The sequence below is a fragment of the Anoplopoma fimbria genome, chromosome 4, assembly GCF_027596085.1.
Source record: "Anoplopoma fimbria isolate UVic2021 breed Golden Eagle Sablefish chromosome 4, Afim_UVic_2022, whole genome shotgun sequence".
NCBI lineage: Eukaryota > Metazoa > Chordata > Actinopteri > Perciformes > Anoplopomatidae > Anoplopoma > Anoplopoma fimbria.
In genome coordinates, this window is record NC_072452.1 from 12,115,593 (window position 1) to 12,136,156 (window position 20,564).

Below are 20,564 nucleotides of genomic sequence, written 5' to 3' on the forward strand. Positions count from 1 at the left end.
ATTACATCTCCTTGTCTCCTTAAGTCCCAGGGCTTCCTCAGGGAGTACTATAGGGATCACAACATTGAGTTGTCCAAGCTGCTCTACAGGATGGGTCAACCCCTGCCCAGCTGGCTCAGAGAAGAGCTGGTCCACACCAGGTAGCAGCACCACAGGGGGAGACCACAGCTCCACACACTGAACTCCACCCTGCCTGGGGTGGCCGGAAATGTTGAAGATCCCCAATAAGTTTTGAAAGGGACTGATATATATCAAAAATTGAGGATGGGATGCCCAACCAGAACTCAAAACTTAACTGTGATCTTCCCAAACGAGCAGGACAGCAGTGGAGCGTAGTTGCTTTCAGCAGCTGGTAGCGCTCCCCTCTCTCCCTGAGCTTCCAGATGCTGTTACTCCCCTGCAGGACAAACCAGGACCAAAGATGTCCTCGTGATGGCCTCCGCTGTGTCCCGCAGAAGAAGGAAGGGCTCAGCGGTGCATTGGAGGGACCTTCAGTCAGTGTTTGATAATCACATCCCTGCTCTCCTTAATCACACCTTCTCTTCTTCGCATGGACTTCATCTTGAAAAATCAATGGAAGGATAAAAAAACAAACGGTCTGAAGCTTGAGCAGTCTTCACGGTTTCAGCTTTGGAAAAGAAGTTGAACAGATGAACACAACATCACCTGTGTCTCCAGCTATGAGTTGTTGTGTTTGGAGCACATGAAAACAGGCAACTTAACATTGACTTAAATGGATGACAGCCTGATTGACAGAGAGACAATGGTGGCAAATGCCTTTGACATAAGTAAGTGTTTATAAGTGTTTGTATGAGAGGAGAATGAGACATCTGGAGTCTTGACTCAGGCTGCATGTTGTAGCCTTACTCAATAGGCCTTGGTAGTATCTAGTTATCGCATTTACAAGTGCCAGGACAGAATCTTCATTGAAATATTACCACGTTGACTTTTGAGGGTGTCCATTTTTTTTTTTTTAAGTTTTATGTTTTCTTTACTTTCCTCAGATTTTGTTTTTAACGTTTCTATAATGCTGACTGCAATGCATTATTGTAGAATGTACCAAAACTAAACCTTTTAGCTCAGTTTTCTCATATAGGCCGGATGTACAGAAGACTGGTTCGATAAACTGTTCGGCTCAGCCTCCTTGTGTAGTCAGTTTAGACATTTAAATTGGCTCAAGCAGGAGCAGTAGGTTATATGTTGAAAGCACAATATTTAAGGCACTCAAGTAAACATCCCTTCTGAGCATATAGGTTACTGGAAAGCACACTAACAAAAAGGATCCTACTACAGTCTGTGAAGAAGATCATAAGCTATCTACTGTATGTTTAATTACACATTGTGGTCAGAGAGTTTCAGATAGTGTACATAACAAGATTGGGCATTTCAAATCTGTTTTCAGTATTGGATTCTTTTTTGTTGTTGTCAGAACTGTAAGTTTTATTTTTATTTCATTTATTAGATCATTTTAAGTTTTTTTTGGGGGGGGATTGGAGAGAAGCTGTCTCTGGGAAAAACGTAAAAAGTTGCCTGGCAGAACAACAGTATGCCCAGTGAGACCATACAGACGTTTGGTTGTCGGTTAAGGTGTTACCACTGCAACTAGATGTCAAGCATAGATAACAAAAAGCTGCTCTTATTGCAATAGTTTTGTACAATGTTCTGATGTAATAACAATGCACATGTTGGTCCTTTCATTTCCCGACTTTGTAATGTACATAATACGCAACCCTTGGTAGACCTAAATTATTGAATGTGTTTGGGTTTACACATCTCCATCAGCCCATTCCCATAGTGTGAAATGTCAGTGCTGTGCTGAGGGGAGTTTGGATCACTTCAACGTGCAGAGGTGTGTCGCTGAGATTGTTTCCACTCATTCCTCTCACTGCCAACTATTGTACACAGGTACTGAGTCTCTCCATATAAAGTATTAAGTGATAACACATAACAGCAATGATGGTACTAATCTCCTGGACTGTATGATAAAGATTTGTAATTGTTGTCAATAATTTTTACATTGTAACTAATATTGTCGGTGCTTTTTAATTTGCAAATAAAACACCACTGTATTTTTCAATAGTTGGATCTGTTTTCCCCTCATTTCTCAGTTTAATTCCTACATGTTTACATAAAAAAATAAAATAATAATTGAGCTCTATCTTAAGTCCAAGCAGGATGATGGTGTCTGCTATACTGCAGAGATTTCTAGAAATTGACATCACTGTCTGGCTTGAATTCTGCTGAAAACAAGGTGTGTCTTTTGGTTTCACTTCATCTTGTGCTGTTGTGACGCATATCGAATTACACAAAGCATAGGCCTGTTCAAAAACAAAATATGCTTATGTATTGTCCTTCTGATGTTCAACCAAACCATGGGTAGATTAAAATGTGGCTCATGTTATTTTAATTTTTATTCCTACTTTGAAAAAGCACAAAGTATGTACCAAATAAACAGTCTTCCTCTGTTGCTCAAGGAAGATATGGTAACATAAAGTTGAATTGCTTCATTTAAGAATAATAATTGATAAAGTTTCAAATAAGTAACACTTGCTTAATAATGTTTGCATGGTCACTACTGATAATAGTGCATTAAGTATTATTATAGGTATTGTTGCTCTTTTATTGATGGTATTGAAGGTAGTACTTTTACTTTTATTTGATTTTTGCCTTCATTGTTTGCCTATTTCCTTTTACTGTACAACACTTTGTAACCTTGCTAAAAGGATATATTCTTCACAGATAACGTGTATTATAAGTAGCCTGTTCACGAGTAAAATATATCTAAGTAATAATATAAGTAGTAATATATTAAAAAATATATATATATATTTTTATTAAACCTAAATTTATTGAATAGCCCATGTGAACTTAATTATTAACGCAAAAAAAATAGCTAATATTCAGTAAAACAAGTTGAGTGAAATGTACTATTTTGTTGTCTATTGTCTGCCTCTATCAACTAGTGATGGCGATATTAATTGACCAATCACAGCTCGCAGCTCTCACAGCTCCACTGAGCCATCCACCAGCGCGTTCAAGGGGGGGGACTTTCCACAACATTCACCTTTATGCGCTCCTTCCTCATTTCTTGCACCATTTATCGGCTACACTTGCCGGACTCTCTCCAGTTTCTCTCTGAGTTTAGCAGAAGACGTTGAGACAATCTTCCAAGACAGATGGCCGACAATGCAGAAAATGCTCCCCTGTCCAGTGGCAGTCTGGCGGGCAGTGAAGAAGCCCTTGTTCTCGCTGTCAGACCCGCTGGGTGAGTGAAACCTGTCATATCAACTTATATTCATATCCACAGCTGTTTGCTCAGGAGTAACAGTGTTTTTTTTTTCTCTTTGTATAGCTGAATTAAAATATAAATCACGATTAACAAAATTACACTTTAAATTAGAAGCCCAGCTAATGTGTCTAACAGGAATGAATTATTAATTATCTTGTTAAAATGTGCATATATATTCTGTTTTGCCTGAATAGGTTGATATCAAATATATATACAATATATATTTTCTTTGCATCAGATTAGTTCCTTAATAAGTGGATTTTGTTATTTCTTTTGAACACTTTATATGTTTTGCTTTTCACACTAAACATATTTTTTAAAGCATCTTTAACTTTGAATCGGAGTTCGGCCACTTCACAAAAGCCGTCTGCCTAGTAACTGGTGACGCCGCAAAACGTTGGCCAATGTTTTTTTTGGTAAATTATGAACCAATAATACTATTGGTTCATAATTTACCACAGCAAATAATAATACCAAATTTACCAAAAAGTGTTACAGATTAAAATTGTTTGTAATGTTTGAGAAATTATTTTTATTTGTGAAGGATACATAAGGCGTATACTTTCCCTCTCATGCCTGTTATGTATTCAGTTATAATAACATTATCTTAAGATAAATTAGAACTAACAGGCAAACATCCTAATAACTGTGCCCAATTAGATATGACACCATTATTTACATAATACTGTACAATGAGCTTCAGGGTTGTAGTTTCACTTGAAATGAAATAACAAAATATACAGTTGTTGTGACCTTTTTATGATAAAAAAAACTATATTTTACTCCAGTTTATACTTTTTTTAATAGGTGTACATAGTTGTTGTATGTGTACTTCCTTATGACACAAGAAATGTGTCTGCCTGGTAACAAGTGATGCTCACTTTCTATTGGCTGATTATGAGAGATGGAGATTCCCATATTATTATATCATGTTACTTAAGGTAACAGTAACAAAATAGATTATGTTGATTTGACTTTTTTTTAGAATATGGATAATACCAAGATTGTTTGTTTACATACTGGGTTTTTTTGTGTGCCAGAAAAATGCCACATACAGCACTTTGGGAAACCCCCCCCTCAAAGTGACTTTTATACTTCGGGGAGGAATCATTTGGTAAAAATCTGTATTTGAGTGTGTTTCATTTTCATGTTCTCCCCTCTCCCCTTCTGCTTTATCCTCACATATCTTTCTATTTCTCTCTCACAGGGGCTCCAACAGCCGGGCCTTTAAGATTGCAGGCCTGACAACCCTTGCATGTCTGCTGCTGGCCAGCCAGGTCTTCACTGCCTATATGGTGTTTGATCAGAAGCAGCAGATCCACTCGCTGCAGAAGAACTCAGACAGATTGGGCAAACAGGTGTCCCGCTCATACCAAGGTAAAAGTCCCCATGATCAGACAGGGTGGTCCGAGCAGGATAGTGTCACTTATCAGTAAAAAGTCTTTGTCAGACAGGAGGAGGAGGAAGAGGAGGCTGTAGGAGGAGGAGGAGCAGGAGGAGGCTGTAGGAGGCTGTAGGAATGAGGAGGTGGAAAAGGAAGCGAAAGTTTTCTTTAAGGAACTTGATATGAAACCTGGATAGAGAAATGAACATTTGGTAATCAGCTGTGTGGTACACTTATGTGGATTTTATCATGTCGAGCAGCATCATATGGAGTTACCATACTTATCTATTACTCAACACATGCTTTGTTGCTGTGATGAAAATCATTTTTTAGAGAATTGATTGTGTTGCCTTCATTTTATTCAGTTTAAATTTTCTATTTATATTTTTTAGTTCAAGTTATTTATGTATTTATTTATTCTGTTGAGCTTTCATCTTGTGTATCGTAATTTAGATCAGGTATTTGTGTGTGTTTATAACACAAACAACAAATCAGTTGTTCATTAGCGTTCAGTACAAACATATTTTTATCATATTTTACATTTTTTTTTTTTTTTGTTTTTCTTTGCTAGCTAATAACTTTGTTTGTTTGTTTGTTTGTTTACAGCTCCAGCGAGGATGCAGATGCCCATGAAGAGTTTGCCTCTGCTGATGGACTTCACTTTAGATGAGGACGCCACAACACCCATGGCTGTAGGTTAACACCTGCTACCCATAAAATAAAATAAATTTAATTCTATCGAGGGGGCAACCAACTTGTTAAAAGATATTGACCTGGATTATTTCAAATGAATGAATATGTTTTAACATAAACTCAAACAAACATCATTTGACTCCTCTCTTCCCTCCCATCAGAAAGTGAAGGACACTGTTGTCAGCGTGGAGACACAGCTGAAGGATCTCCTGCAGGTATGTTGCACTCGTGTCCTGTGTGTCTTCATGTTGCTGATGTTGTGTTGTCTCTAAGCTCTGGTCATGTTTTGAGCAGGACCCCCAGCTGCCGCAGTTCAATGAGACCTTCATGACCAACCTGCAGGGCATGAAGCAGCACGTGAATGAGAGCGAGTGGAAGGTAAAGCCCTACACACATTAACATGGAGACTACTAAAACAAATATAGGCATGAATAAACTAATCTTGCATGAATTTATACATTTTGTGCCACGCAGAGCTTTGAGTCTTGGATGCGCTACTGGTTGATCTTCCAGATGGCCCAGCAGAATCCTGTAACCCCAACACCTCAGTCAGGTTACTGCAACTTTCTTTCCTTTCCTGTGACAGTAGATGATTGGTCCAGTAGGGAGTTTAAGGCCTGTGTTTGTAATATATTACTGTGGCAATAGTATTTGAATTGTTTATGTGTAAGGGACAAGTACAGAGAAACACTGACAGTTGCCAATATACTGTACATGTGTATATAGCTGAAGCTAACTTCAAACATGTGTCATTTGATGGGCAAGGATAGTTTAAGTAATCACTAAAATTCCATGTTACAGTTTAAAATCTTAAAATCTGTTCATATAATAATGATGTAACATTCAAACAAACATTCAAAACAAACAGATGCAGATCATTTCTAGAATCAACACAAGTATAAATAATGACTAGTTACTGTCATAGTTACAGTTCTGGAGAAGTTATTTTGCTGCCAGTAGATGACAACATGCAAATCAGTGGCTTGATTAAGATACAATTTACAATCATAAACATTTTTTGGGGGGCAAAAAGCTTACAAATTGCATGCTAGATAATATTTTTGTTACTGTCACTGAGTTTCTAGGTGTAGAGGTTGTTATGTCAGGCAAAGTGTAATACGTGTTATTTCCTGCACTGCTCATGGGGAAACTTGAAGCAAAGATTTAGCCTTGCCTTCAAGGAATAGTTTGACAAAAATGCTAATTTGCTCCCTGAATGAGAGTTACATGAAAAGATCAATACCACTCTAATCTGTTCCAGTGTTTGTGCTATGCTAAGCTAACCAGCTGCTGGCTGTAGCTTCATGTTAAATGGATAGATTGAATGATGGTATCGATCTTTTAACTTTCGTCAAGAAAGCAAATACATGCATTTCCCCCAAATCACTATTACTTTAACTTTGCTGCAGTCACTAGTAATTATTTATTAACTATTTAAATGTCCCCTACTATTTAAATCCCTCAGCCTCTGTGATCAAGACCAAATGCCAGACTGAGGCAGCATCCGGAGTCACCCAGATCGGTTACTACAAGCCCCAGTGTGACGAGCAGGGTCGCTACAAGCCCATGCAGTGCTGGCCCCCAACCGGCTACTGCTGGTGTGTGGACAAGACTGGCACACCCATCGAGGGCACCAGCATGCGCGGTCGCCCCGACTGTCAGAGAGGTAGAAGACGCAGATTAAAGGACTTTTAAATTCAACTCTACATCTGTAGCTTTTCATGCGAGGCTGTCATGAATGATGAAATTAACTGCCCCGTTTTCTTTGCCTCAGCTCCATTTGGCCGCAGGATGTTAGCACCCATGCTGATGCAGAAGACCCTCAGTGTTGGTGAGTGCCTCATATTAGGTTTTTTAGTGGATTACATTACTTTTTTTGCAATTGCCAAGACACGAAAACTGGTACACGTGGCAGAGTTATTAAAACCTTTAACTCATCAACTAAATTGACCAGGTGTGCTTAACCATAATCGCTTTGTCTGCTTTACATCGAGTCAAAAAAAATCTAAAACACACTTTTTTATACAACTACATACGGTTATCTGCATCAGACACATTATTTTAAAACTAAAAGCCTGTGTGCAAAACACTACCGTTGGAAAAAAACACACTCAAATATCAATTACCTGCACCCAGAATGCACCTGTAACCAATTAGAACACTTAGAGCTTGAACACTATAAATAGGTGTCTGGTGTGCACAACAAGGGAGGCTAACTTTGGAGAAACAGTTAGAGGACTGTACCTGCAATATACTGTATGTTGTTTACAGTAACAGACAGATCTTCAGTTAAAGTTTTTAAGTAAACACATTGTATTGGTTTTGCTAGAATTGTAAGATATTTTGTGTTTATGTTTTTGGGTGTTTTTGGCCTCTAGTTTCAGAAATTGTTTTAGCGATTGGAAAAAAAAATACAGTTTAAATGTTTATTCACAAGCTCTAGTTACTAAACGTCATCACATGTTGTGTTCTTTTTTTCCAGATGAGTGAAACAAATGAAGCAGAGGGTTTGCAGTTTATTTTAATTCAAGCTCCACTGATATTAGAAAAAAGCTATTTTAAGCTGGATGCCGATCCGCCTACAGTTATTGTTTTAATTGCTGATCAGATATTGCACTCCCATGTAACTTCTGACTTTTACAATTTTGCTGGCTGCTTGAAATCAAATCAATAGAGGCCTGTTACAGCGTAATGCTTTTTATGATTTATTTCTTTATCTTATATAACAAAAACATTTTGGGGGTGTTCTCGACATTTTAATCTTGATGTTCATATAATCACACATTTCTCCCTGACCTCTACCATGGAGACATGGAGGTAGTTCAGTTTTTAAGGGATCTTCTGAAAAGAAAACCAAAAAAAAAACCAAAAAACCAAAACTATCTGCATGGCTAGATAGAGTTCAGTGAGAATATGTATTTTGCAATTTGGTTGTGCGCGTAAGAGATAGTGACTAATGAAGATGTTTGTGATAAGAAGGTTCAATAAAGTTTTCCTGACTACACTGTTTGACTTGTTATCTTCAACCTCTAGTGATGTTATGTTTATTAAATAACTGTTAAAGCTACAGCCAAAATAAGGCCTGAATTAACTGCTCACTTACTTCTTCCATCCGTTTCTATTTAAAGTTTCACTTTTCATAGGCGCAGACTTGACTCATTTAGTTTTAGACATTTGCTGTTCAAGAGCTTTAAACATGAAGCAGTTATTGATTTAATCATCATTTAGTCCACTGATTATCACTCCTTTGTACATGAAGTTACAACTACCTACCACTTCCTCTTTCCCCAACACAGCAGTCCAAACCACCAGTTCAAGCACTGTTAATTGTAATTCATAAAATTAACAAGACTACTGGTCCCGCTAAAGGAGAGCCTGAAGAAGAGGAGGGCAGCACAAGGTGCACCAAAGAAAGATGGTAAAAGAATAATCACTACAACCAAAAAAGCTATACTCACTATACAAACGGAACAATCGTAATAAATATATACTGTCTGACCCTTTTCATGGAATTCATCATCAGGAAAAAACATTTATATGTAGTCATCAAATATAGTGACACGTTTGCACACTGACATTATAGCATAAAGTCATGAGTTACTATAAAGGTACTATAAATTACCACAATTGTTTATCTGAGCGAGGAGGCCTGTGTTAAATCAGCTTTCCTAAGAAAAGTACAGATATTTCAATTTCCTGTCTGACTCCATATATGGCCCTTAAAAATCACAGCATGTCTCTTACCCTAGAACTCAGTGTCTGACTCAAACAAGATGTGAAAGACAAAGAAGCAAACACTTTAAGCTACACTTTCTTTCCTAAGCACCTCCCACTGACACACCTGTTCCTACTTCCTCATCTGTCAATTCCCTATAATTAACTGGATCGCTTTAAATCCCCTTACTGCACAAAGTTAACAAAATGGCCAGTTAAAGGAGGTAGTTCTTATCATCAAATCCATGCAAATAAATTAACAGGATGTGTTGAGAAAAGAATAAAACCATTGTGTTGTTGACATGCAAATATCGCACTGGTATGATTCATTTGTGGGTATTTATTCCAGTTTTGAGGAAGTGCTATATGTCCTAGATTAGAGGTCTTCCTTTTCTCGAGAGGTGTGAGGAAGAGGAATAGGAAGAGGGAGGTTGAAGAGGGAGGGGAGCGGCAGAAAATCAGAAGTCAGGAGAGAATAAAGGCACTGAATGCATCTCCAGTTGGTGGTCAACACCTACAGCTAAACTGACCAGAGGGTAAGTGCTTTACTTGACTTGTTGTGTTAATGTTCTCTCAATGCATTTTGAGGTCCAGTTGTAGATTATTGGAGATCATAGACCTTTCATACTTTTTTTTTTTACTGAAGAGTTGTCTGGTTCAGTAAGACATTTTGAGCAGCTTTTACACTGCTTGGGATGTACGGCATCCCTGACAAAACAATTATTATAACAATATATAACATTACCATTGTAACAATTATGTAATTGGAATTGAGAAAACAATACAAACCACATCTATAATAAAAGTCATTGAAATAAAATGTTGCGTTACCCAACAACCTGTATACAAGCAGTTTCTTTAGGTTACAGGAGGTCAAATTGAACGCCTTTTATGATCTGTTTTAATGTTACATGGGTGCCTTTCTATCATGAAAAAGCATGTTTGGTTCTATGAAAAAAAATATTTTTAGAAAAACTAAAATATAAAATTCTCTCCATTCTGGATCTTGATATTTTTAGGTGTTGCTGACCATCCTCCTGCCTACCATGACACTGAATCAGAGACTGATTCTGTTCCTGCTGTTGGGACTCGCTGTCCCTGAAGCGGGCACTTCTCTTTGTGTAACGGATACAACTCGGTGTGTGTGCGACGTTATGGTTATCCGCAACCCACAAAGTCTGAATTGTTTCTATCCTTCTGAGCTTGAACTAAGAGATGGCAAACTGGATTTAAGCTTATCTGAGATGGATCCATTAATATATTTAAATTTTCTGTCACTACAACAGATAGATAAACTCATTTTCAATAACGTCACAATCTCCTCTTTATTCATCAGTGAGGTGATCCCTTTTCTGTCCTTCTCAAAATTGAACAAAATTCACATAATTTCATCTACTCTGAAAGGTGTCCAGCCTCTAGAGTATACAGAGTTACCGATAACGTCTCAAATAAAAACACTTCTACTAAAAGACGTACGAGTGGACCCCGTTCTACGGCCCTCCTTCCTGCAGTGGTTGTTTGGCTCCCTGGAATCTCTTGTCCTTGTTCGTTGCGGCCTGGTTGAGATTGACTGCAGCTGGGCTCAAATGGTAGAAAACCTGGAGCAGCTTGATCTGTCAGAGAACCCCATCTCTTTCACTAGCCTGCAGAATATCTCACACTGCTCCTCTCTTTCATTCAACTCTCTGAGATCTCTTCATCTGAGACGTAGCAACCTCACCTCCCTCCAGTCTCTCTGCACGCTCCTGAGTCTCACACCAGCCCTCACCCTACTTGATGTCAGCAGGAACAATTTCTCAATCGTCGACTATCCGCAATGCCCCCAGTTGAAGCCGCTCATGAGGCTCAACCTGTCCCACTCAGGGATCACAGAAATCAACTTGCTAAACACTACTTCTCTGGAAGAACTGGATCTAAGTTATAATTCTCTGGCGGTATTCAACAACCCTCCACTGACCCTGAAAAGGCTAAATTTGTCAAATAACCGCCTCATACGTCTCCCTTCTCTTGGTAACCTGTATCAGCTCCAGGAGCTAAAGGTGGACAGTAACCCATTCAACATCTTGATAAAGGAGGGAGCTGTCGTCCTGAACAACACAGACAATGTGTCTGTGGTGGACTTACCTGAAAAGCCTCTGTGTGGCTCAGCAATGGACCAGCAGGTGACTCAGATAATGAATTTGTCTCTTGAAACAAGTGAGAAGCCGACCGGTGGGACACAACGCAACGACTCTCCTCTCTGCCTGACACTCTCTATGGGTTTATTGTCATACCTCATTTATTTTTGTTGATTGTTTGCAGACAGCATCTTTGTTTGGGTACCACTTTCTAATAAGGCATACAAGATTTAACTGATTATTTTTTATTATTGGCTAATAGACTATTTACTAAATGTATTTATCAGTTTTATATTATAATTTACTTTTATTTATATATATATATATATATATATATATATAGATATATATATTGATGACATGACAACAATGTTCCTGCTGCTCTGACTGTCATATATAGCTTTTTCCAAAATGTATAACTGCACTGTATCCACCTGGAAATACTTTTTTCACAACCTGTCAACCCATAATTAGCTTGTATTGATGGTTTATAACTGATCTATAAAGCATTATAAATGATTCAAGCATTAAAAACCTTTATTTCAACCTATATCCACATTTTAAGAGTGCCATTGAAAGTGACAACCTTGTGAGTGATAAAATGTGAGATTAATAAAGGATAAAACATATTCTCACACTTTTTAAAATCTCACCATTGTTTGCAATATCTTTGTATATATAAATGATTCAAAACAGATGAAGTACATTTGATAAATTCATACCTGTTATTAACATATAAGTCTTGCAAATTTCCCCGCTGCGGGACTAATAAAGGATTATCTTATCTTATCTCTTTCTGTTATTTCAAAATGACATCGTATACTAAGTGTTTTAAGGTATTTCGTCATTTTTACTGCTCATACCCTCAGTTGTGTCCTGTCTGTCTGGTGACCAGACCAGTGAAAGTAGATTCCAGCTCATTAATATTTCAGTGCAGTGTAATGAAATCCAGGTGAAACAGTTGCTGTGCTACATATACGCATGGGATGGCCACTGTGAACATGAACGCACCTGTAAGTACCTTCTTCTATCAACCACATTAGTGTGTACAGATGGGAAAGATTAAGACTGGTGTTAGATTTGATAGATCAGTTTTGACCAATTTCCATGTTACTCCAGCTGTGTGAGGGAGGGGAAACAGTGAGAATGGGAGTAGTACTGACTGCACTCTCAGGTAAAGTGAAGACAAAAAAAAATCTAAATTTGCTATGCTGTTGTTGGAAATTTGTGTTTTAAATATTTGTTTTTTGTGTTTGGGTAAAGACTATGTAGTTATTAGTGAAGAAGGACTTGGCGTGGACTATAAATCGGGAAAGGATAAAGTAAAACATTTGAATTTGCTTCGATCAACATTCAGCAATTTGCTTTCTGAAACCTCTTTGACGTAGTCTTACTGTTGTAATGTGTTTTTCAACCAGGAAGCAAAATCCTTCTCCTTTGACCAAGTTGTGACTCTTGGCAACATACAGGTACAAAATGGCTTCTGACCTCTGATTTAAATCAAAATGACTGTGTTTGAGCTGCACTCTGCTAAGCCTCTTTAAAGCTTTTTATCACCAAACTTTTTGGAATCACTTGAAACTAAAAGTGTGAATATAAATCTGCAGAGTTTACACCCCGACTTCCTGCAGCCTTTCACTGAGTCCATATCAGATGGTTACAATGGAGCGCTGCTGATTTGTGGAGCCTCCACAGAGAAGATTAGCACTCAAATTGACCAAACCATCATCAAACAGGTGGAGCTCAAAACAACACTACTTTTAATATTGGCAGATTTTATCTATCACTATTCTTCTATATCTTACCCTTGACTCTGTCATAGGTCTTGGCCGATCTGTTTAGTCGTATGTTGTCACAAGGGAAAGAGGAATTGTTCATCTCTGTGTCATCTGTTCAGGTTTGTCCTTCTATTTAGCGGCATCACCATAAATCATATTAGACACAATATGCTGCAGAAAAACTTCTGATTGTTTGTCAATGTCAGTTTTACCCAGATGACAATGCTGTGGATCTCCTGAGCCCCAATAGACAGACTCTAAAACTTGTGGTACACCCCGTCCTCGGAAGGTGAGTGCAGCTGATGACCACTGATATATCAAAATACAACAAACACATAGGTACACTCCACTTGTACATTAACATGGTATGACATTTAAACCAAAGGATCAGTCTTTGTTTATTTTCTCAGTCTTGTAGGAGGTTTATGTGAGGTGTGTGTCGGCTCAGCGGAAGAAGCATATACTCTGTATGAAACATGCAGTGAGTCCATGAAGGCCAACGCAGGCTCCATTTCAAGCAGGTAAAGCACGGGTTAAATAAACTCTGGCCATGTAATCCATTAAGTGAATTACTTTGAATGGATTAATTACTGTGGGCGGTCTGAATGGAGCTAAGTGTCTTACTGTCGCATTAGTGATTGGATTGTCACGGAGCAAATTTGTCTCTGTGTTTTCTCATTAAGACTTTGTCGTACACTTTTGAGTCCTGGGCTTTATGAATGAATTGACTTGTTATTGTCTCTACATATTCATCGTGGTGCGTGTGCTTCCCTCAGATGTAGTTCCCTGTTCTCAGTGGCTGTTGAGTGGAAACTTCATCCAGAGGAGGTGGAGTCGGAGGTCTGCCGCAGCAGACTGCAGCTGTTCAGACTGGCAGGAGGAGCCAGCAGGACTGACCTCAGAGGGTCAGTCCTGTACTCAATTACAGTGAGCTATCTGTTACATGGGCCAGAGGGAATGAAAATGATATGCTGATGTTCAGCTAAGTGTTTAAGCACTATTCTGACTGGTGTATTAAAGAGGTATAAGAAAGTAGCAAGGCAAGTTATGCTTGGGTTGGAAATGCTTTAAAATGGAACCAAAGCATTGGTTACAACCTATTAACCCTTGTTTTCAATATGCCCTTTAAAAGGTATCTGAAACAACAACAGGCCTTTTTGTCATGTCGCAGTAGGAAAAACGATGTGTTAATAAGTTTTAGGGTCCCGGTATTGTGCATCCTGGCTCACAGTCACACTGGCTTACTGTGACACATGAATAGAATAAAGCCAAGTTTTCATTTACGACAAATCAAAATGTCTACAGTGAGAAATAAATATGAATCAAGTCAAATCAACAAGGAAGACATTTGCTTCCCATGTAAACAACGTTATCATCAGAACCGTGCAGGATCTTCTGCCATGGAAATACTTTATTTCAGCCAGATTTCATATACATTGTATATCTACAATAGAAATTCATATCTACTTTCCTAGTCCATTAAATGAGCTTTGCAGCGTGATGGTGGTGGTAAAAGCTAAAGTAGAATATATATTTGCTGACTGTTCTGTGAAGTTTGATTTACAGTTGCATTTGCACTGTGCACATATTGCAACTTTTCCTGTTTGTATAAGTATAGTGATTTCTTGTACACTACCGGCGGAAAACAGCAAACTAAAAAGTTTAGAATACACTGTATACAATTAGAATGTGATGTAAGTTAAAGGTAATAGTTGAATACTGATGTAGAAAAATTCTGGTTAATCTTTAGATTGATGAATATTAGAAAGAAACACAAACGTGATTTAGATACAGCATGTTTGCTTGGACACAGTCATACAAAACTTGAAGTAACATTTATTTTGGTCAGCTTTATAAAGCATGCGCTGCATCATACATTATCACATAAAATCGCACCGCCAGGGAGGAGGCTAAACAATGTGTATCAAGACTATTTATCATGGCAATCTGGAACATCTACAAGGTCCTGGAGCCTCCTCACATAAAGCATGCCAAGTGTGTAAAACTCTGAGGCCTCTCAACACGTATAATCATTTTCTACTACAAACACTTTCCAGAGTCAGCCCACTGGTGAAGGTTGTGGACCAAACCCAATGTGAAGCCACAACAAGTGACAAGATCCTCCCTTTCCTCCTAAATGATGCCCTAACAGGAAACACCAGGACGGTCCTCATTTACTGCATCAACCCTCAAGGTAAGGGGTCCTCTGGGCCAAACCAATTTACTGATAATCCTTTGAGCATAGAAATGACTTGTCTTTATCCATCAGGTCTTCTAGATGACGAGACCCCCTCCGCTTTAACTTTGGCCCAGAAAGCGAGAAGTTTGGTCACCAAGGCTACTGTTAATCGCTGGTGTCCAAGGGCAACCGAGCAAATGATCAGAGATAACATCGAGGACCAGAGAAACGTGATGATGTCGCACGGGGAAAGTGAAGTTCACAACACCTTCAGGCTAGCAGAGCTGACCCAAAACCTGCAGGTAATTCATTACATAAAACTATAAACATATTGTGCTTTCTCACCGTAATCAGTAGAGACTTAATGAGTTCATAGCTGAAATACATTCTGTCATCTTTGGAACAGATTGTGAAAAATCAGTCTTGGGAGAAGAGGAGGGAAGAGTCAAAGAAGATAAAAGGCAAAACTCAGGTTCCTACCTAAATTCTTAAACATTGCCACAAAGTTGAACAAAATGATAACAGATTATTTGTCCTCCCAACATAATGAAACGAGTACCGGGTTTTGCATTGATTTGGCAGAGTTGTCGGACACCAAATAGCAATTTGCACAGCAGTGTTCACAGAGAGGGTACGGACACAATGAAATACCTACAAGCCCGACTGAAACAAGAAATGGAAGAACATATCAGAGGTAATTTGCTGTGATATAACACATGATTATATATATATATATATATATATATATATATTGACACCAACAATATCGTGTGTTTTTCTCATATCCACAGAGGGTAAAGGGGATGTAGAGAAAGTGCAGGAGAGAGTAGGAAGAATCCAGCAGTTGAGGGAGGCTCTCAGAGAGGAGACACTGAAGAATCCACAGAGGGTAAAGGGGATGTAGAGAAAGTGCAGGAGAGAGTAGGAAGAATCCAGCAGTTGAGGGAGGCTCTCAGAGAGGAGACACTGAAGAATGGGGCTGCTACTGAGAAATCTGACCTCTGCCAACAAGTAATGCTCTCTATCAATTAAATGTGATACTGTATGCCTGTATATCTGATTGGATTATGTGTTTACAAGGCTTTGTGGCTACCCCATTACACATATTAACAAGATGTATGTGTGTGATAGTGGAAAAAACTATACTCAGACATTTATTTTGTCAATTTAAGTCTCAGTTTGAATACAGCAAAGCACAGGAACAGAGGAGGCAACTAAAGGAGGACCACTGGAGATTAGTTCAGGAGGAGGTGGGGAAGATGGAGAGAGACTTGGCACAGGAGCAGCTACCGGTGAGATAATGAGATACGCTGTTGTTTAACATTATTCAGTTTGTGATCTGTCTTAGCCGAGGATGCTGAGTCAGTTTGAATTAATGCAAGGCTGGATTTACGGTGGGGCAGTGGAAACTACTGCATTTGCAACATAATTCTGTTATTCCCTTGCATTTTTTATGGTTTCATCCATTCCTCCACTAGACAGAAGGCCCCCAGAGAGAGCTGCTGGTGCTGACCAGAGAGAGGCGGGTCCTAGTGCTGCAGATAGAGGCCCTGCGCGCTGAGGCCCAGCAGGCTGAGAGAGACCTGCAGAATCAATATCATAAACACCAAATGGAGCTGCATTGTCTGAGAGAAGAGAGCCTGCAGGTCGGGTTCACTTTGTCACTGAGAGAACACCGATTCAAATAATGTCACATTCTCAATTAATTAGTTTAATAGTTTCCTTCACAAAACAGGTGTATAGATTATTCATTTTGTGTGTTATCTGTTTCACTGCAGGTGTTCAGAGTGTTTCGTCAGGTTAGTGAGGAGCAGAGGAGGATGTCAGAGGGCAGATACAGAAGTGTGTTGCTGGAAGCTGTGCAGGATGCCGTCTACCTCTCTGCCCAGAACCAGGAGCTGCAGGCTGACAACAAACAACTCCGTAAAGGTCAGTGTATGTTCCTTAACCTCTGCCAGAGTGGCTGTTATGTTGTAGATAGAACTTCCACTAGCCTCTAAAGTAAAATGTTGCACAGATGCCCAGAAATGATTCTTCCTCCCACCAGCACTCAAACACACTGCAATTTTCTTTTACAGCACTGGGAGAGTTAAAGGACACTCTAGCTGTGCGAGGTGATCCCATGGCTGAACGGTTATCCCAACCACATTAAATGTATGACAGAAAGATGTTTATCAATCAGTGTGCTCAATGTAAACCATTAGAAATAAAAATGGGTTTTGACAGTTTATTGGTTATCATTAACACACTTTGATATAGACTTGGACATTGCTCTTGGCAAAGAATGAAATACAAAACAAAATGACACTAGCAGCACTCTCAAAAATGTTGAACTGAAGATATAATAATCCTGATTTATTTGAATTTACTTGCATTGGTGTGAGAGAATTCTGAATTAAATTCAGAAATTATGTTAATTGTCAATGAAGGGTTCAGCTGACAAATGTTCACACATGATATGGTATATTTTTATAAATTACAATATGCATTGGATTCTGGATTTCAGAAGGCCGATAGATTGTAAGGCTGAAAACAAATCACATCTGAAAAACTAGTAAACAAATGTACAGACTGTAGTTCAGACTGATGAGTTCAGTGAGCCTTGTCGTTCAGTTATTTACTATCTGTAGTACATGAAAGCTGCCAGTCCAATCATAGAAACGGGTAAGAGGAAAAAAGGTGTGAGCTGCAGCCCCAACATGGCCCAAGACAGCAGAGCGTTAACCAGCATGGAGCAGGAAATGACAAACAGTCTGGTGATCCCGCTGCCGTGCTTGAGAACCACAGACATCAGCAGTCCGTTAGCTGCCTGCCCTGCTATGATGACCCAAACCACCCCAGAGTATCCCTCCAGAAAGCTCTTTTCACCTGCTACAGAGGAGAAGGAGGACAGCCCGTTGATAGCCACACCAAACACATAGAGGTAGAGATTCTGCAAGCTGAGGGGCAGCTTCTGGCTCTTCAGCACCCTCTCTGTGTAAACTGCTGCGAGCCCTGAAACACAGCAGTACACCAGCACAAGGAAAAGCCCCCAGGCTGTGATACGGAGCCTCACTTCAGCTTCAGCCCTCTCAGGGTCCCCTAGATCCAGGCTGCTGTAGCTGTGACACACCCCTGCACTCATGAGGACCCCCAGAGCCAACCACTGGGAAGGACGGAGCCTCTTGCCCAGGCAGAGGGAGTACAACAGGGCCGTGGAGGCAATTTTAAGGTTGGAGAGGACTTGGTATGAGCTTGGGTCCATGTAGGCCTGCATGAGGACTACCAGGTTGTTGTTGAGGGCGTAGAGTATCGCAGGGACCCCATAGGGGGCCACACTGACTAGAGGTGGAGCAGCACGTAAGGCGGAGGCACCCCCAGTTAAAACGAGAGTAGCCAGAGAAATCAGCAGTTTGAATAACTCAATCATGAGAACGCATGAAGAGGGGTTGAAAGGGACTTGACCGTCTACTTTGGTGAGAGTGATGAGTGGTGCATGAGAGCCATAGATGAGCACCATCAGCCCAAAGAGGACACCCCACAGAATCCTTTTCACCCACTGTCTCCTAATCCTTGCTGGGGAACCGGGCCCCACATTCGGGATCACAATCATCCTCAATAATGTAAAATAAACAATTTCTCACAATCTTAATACTTGTTTTAGTGCAACAAAAAAAAAAAAGAACACTTTGGGCTATTATTCTAAATACATATCTATGAATCTCAACAATTTAAACATCTATGATAAAATACTAACGCATTATTCTCTGTATAACTTTGTATATGTATTCTGAACAGTAAAATAAGGGTGTAGGAGACATTTGCCTGTTTTGCACATGACCAATTCAAAATCTAACATGCTTAGAGAACTGCTAAAGACAGCAGGCAAGTTATGAAATCTGATGGACCAAACATTAAAGCCTTGTAGGCACAAAGTCTTCCGTTCTGTGTTAATATCACACAGACGGAAATGAAACAGCAGTATTTAACTTGACCCAGAAAAAATATGCATATAAAAAAAAATTCAGGCTTTTCCTTTGACTCCTCAATGAAATTCCAGTTGCATCGTTATATCCATAGTCCAGTCTACGCAGAAATCTTGAAGGCTGATCCGTCACAAGCCACTGACAAAATAGCAGCTTCAACAATATTTAATTATCTTGTGCCCTTTATGTCTCTGACTAGCAGACTAGCAGTCAGTCTGAATTATTTTGGTCCTTTTTTAAAGCTGTTCATACATTCTTTAACGGTCCTTTCAATGTTGGGCACTTGATAGTTCTGTGCCGCGTAAATGCCAGTGATTGTTCCCAGCAGAACTCCCAGGAAGGCAGACGAGCGTAGCTTGGCCGCCACATAGCCGGCCAGAAAGCCCTTCAGAAAGGGAGATCCCAAAACTGAGGATCCCTACAAGAGTAAGGGAAAGATAGCACAGTAAAGCACAAAAATATATTGGTTTTTTATTTGCCATGAGACATACATTCAATATCCAAAATATACAGTATCGGTCAAAAGTTTGGACACACCTTCTCATTCAACTACTTTGAAGAATCTAAAATATAAAACATATTCTGGTTTGTTGAGCATTTGTTTGTTTACCACATAATTCCATATGTGTTCCTTCATAGTTTGGATGTCTTCAATATTAATCTACAATGTAGAAAAACCATTGAATGAGAAGGTGTGTCCAAACGTTTGACTGGTTCTGTATGTGAAACTGTTGGTAGACGAGGGGGAAACATTTCAGCTGAAAACAATTGAATTATTAGGGGCCATTATCAGGGGCACAATTAACAACTTACCTGAGGAATTCCTACAGACACCTCGTTCTCCACTCGCCTCTGGATCTCCTCCAGCTGATTCTTGAGCTTCGTCAGGTCCTTTAACTGTTTCAGAGGATCCTATAATAAAAGCAATAACCCACATTTCAATAAGGAAACAGTTCAGTTACATTTACTGACAGAATTTGCATTGAAGAGCTTCTGTTACAAAAACGACACATTGCTTTTGAAGTTTGCTGGTTAGATAATTGCAACATAATTGATCTCATTGATCGATTAAGTTAATTTACAATCGATCATTTAATTTAATTTTAAAGCCAATTGCTGCAGAGAGGGCTCGTTGTTCGTCCTCCTCAAGCAGCTGATGCATGTGACAAAACATGAAGTTAAAACATTTAAAAAGCAGAAAGCAGCAGAATCTCACCTTGTCATCCGCCATGTCTGCTCAGAGGCTGATCGGGGATCGACTCATCAGCCTGGGACTCGCATTCCTCAAGCTCGATTAACTCGGCCTGGGTTATAGTTTCGTTTTATAAAATAAAATAAAAAATGTATTTATCCCGAGGAAAGCTGCTCCCTCGTTTGTGACTTGCTGTCTTTATTTTTTTTATAATTTTTTTATTTTTATAAAAGCTTCAGCTAACGTAATATAA

The 20,564-nt window shown here is 39.3% G+C and overlaps 4 protein-coding genes across 5 annotated transcripts in view; 2 read left to right on the forward strand and 2 right to left on the reverse strand.

Annotated features, from left to right (window-relative positions):
* ndst1b (N-deacetylase/N-sulfotransferase (heparan glucosaminyl) 1b) overlaps positions 1–2,064 on the forward strand; it is a 40,470-nt gene extending 38,406 nt beyond the window's left edge. For both annotated transcript variants that reach the window (XM_054597653.1, XM_054597654.1), the window contains exon 15: positions 25–2,064. In XM_054597653.1, coding sequence (XP_054453628.1) covers positions 25–144 — 120 coding nt within the window. In that variant the 3' untranslated portion in view covers positions 145–2,064. The remainder of the gene's footprint in view (positions 1–24) is intronic.
* A 1,024-nt stretch (positions 2,065–3,088) lies between these two features.
* On the forward strand, positions 3,089–8,370 carry LOC129089845 (H-2 class II histocompatibility antigen gamma chain-like). The gene is made up of 9 exons (XM_054597223.1): positions 3,089–3,265; positions 4,497–4,666; positions 5,280–5,365; positions 5,528–5,581; positions 5,661–5,744; positions 5,841–5,919; positions 6,832–7,032; positions 7,141–7,197; positions 7,849–8,370. Exons 1-9 carry the CDS (start codon positions 3,177–3,179, stop codon positions 7,854–7,856), a joined length of 828 nt encoding a protein of 275 aa, XP_054453198.1. The 5' UTR covers positions 3,089–3,176; the 3' UTR covers positions 7,857–8,370.
* Positions 8,371–17,373: 9,003 nt separating this feature from the next.
* On the reverse strand, positions 17,374–18,770 carry slc35a4 (solute carrier family 35 member A4). The gene has a single exon (XM_054598093.1). It carries the CDS (start codon positions 18,744–18,746, stop codon positions 17,775–17,777), a length of 972 nt encoding a protein of 323 aa, XP_054454068.1. The 5' UTR covers positions 18,747–18,770; the 3' UTR covers positions 17,374–17,774.
* Positions 18,771–19,315: 545 nt separating this feature from the next.
* LOC129090443 (SLC35A4 upstream open reading frame protein) lies at positions 19,316–20,423 on the reverse strand. Its single transcript, XM_054598095.1, has 3 exons — positions 20,336–20,423; positions 19,933–20,031; positions 19,316–19,537 (listed from the first exon to the last, which is right to left on the reverse strand). The coding sequence occupies exons 1-3, from the start codon at positions 20,348–20,350 to the stop codon at positions 19,340–19,342; spliced, it is 312 nt and encodes a 103-aa protein (XP_054454070.1). The 5' UTR covers positions 20,351–20,423; the 3' UTR covers positions 19,316–19,339.
* Positions 20,424–20,564: the final 141 nt, after the last annotated feature.

Coding starts and splice junctions, on each gene's coding strand:
- LOC129089845 (XM_054597223.1), top strand. CDS start 3,177: ATGGCCGACAATGCAGAAAATGCTCCCCTGTCCAGTGGCAGTCTGGCG. Junction 4,667..5,279: donor GGTGTCCCGCTCATACCAAG/GTAAAAGTCCCC, acceptor GTTTGTTTACAG/CTCCAGCGAGGATGCAGATG. Junction 5,582..5,660: donor AGCTGAAGGATCTCCTGCAG/GTATGTTGCACT, acceptor TGTTTTGAGCAG/GACCCCCAGCTGCCGCAGTT.
- slc35a4 (XM_054598093.1), bottom strand. CDS start 18,746: ATGATTGTGATCCCGAATGTGGGGCCCGGTTCCCCAGCAAGGATTAGG.
- LOC129090443 (XM_054598095.1), bottom strand. Junction 19,538..19,932: donor TGTCTGTAGGAATTCCTCAG/GTAAGTTGTTAA, acceptor TTACTCTTGTAG/GGATCCTCAGTTTTGGGATC.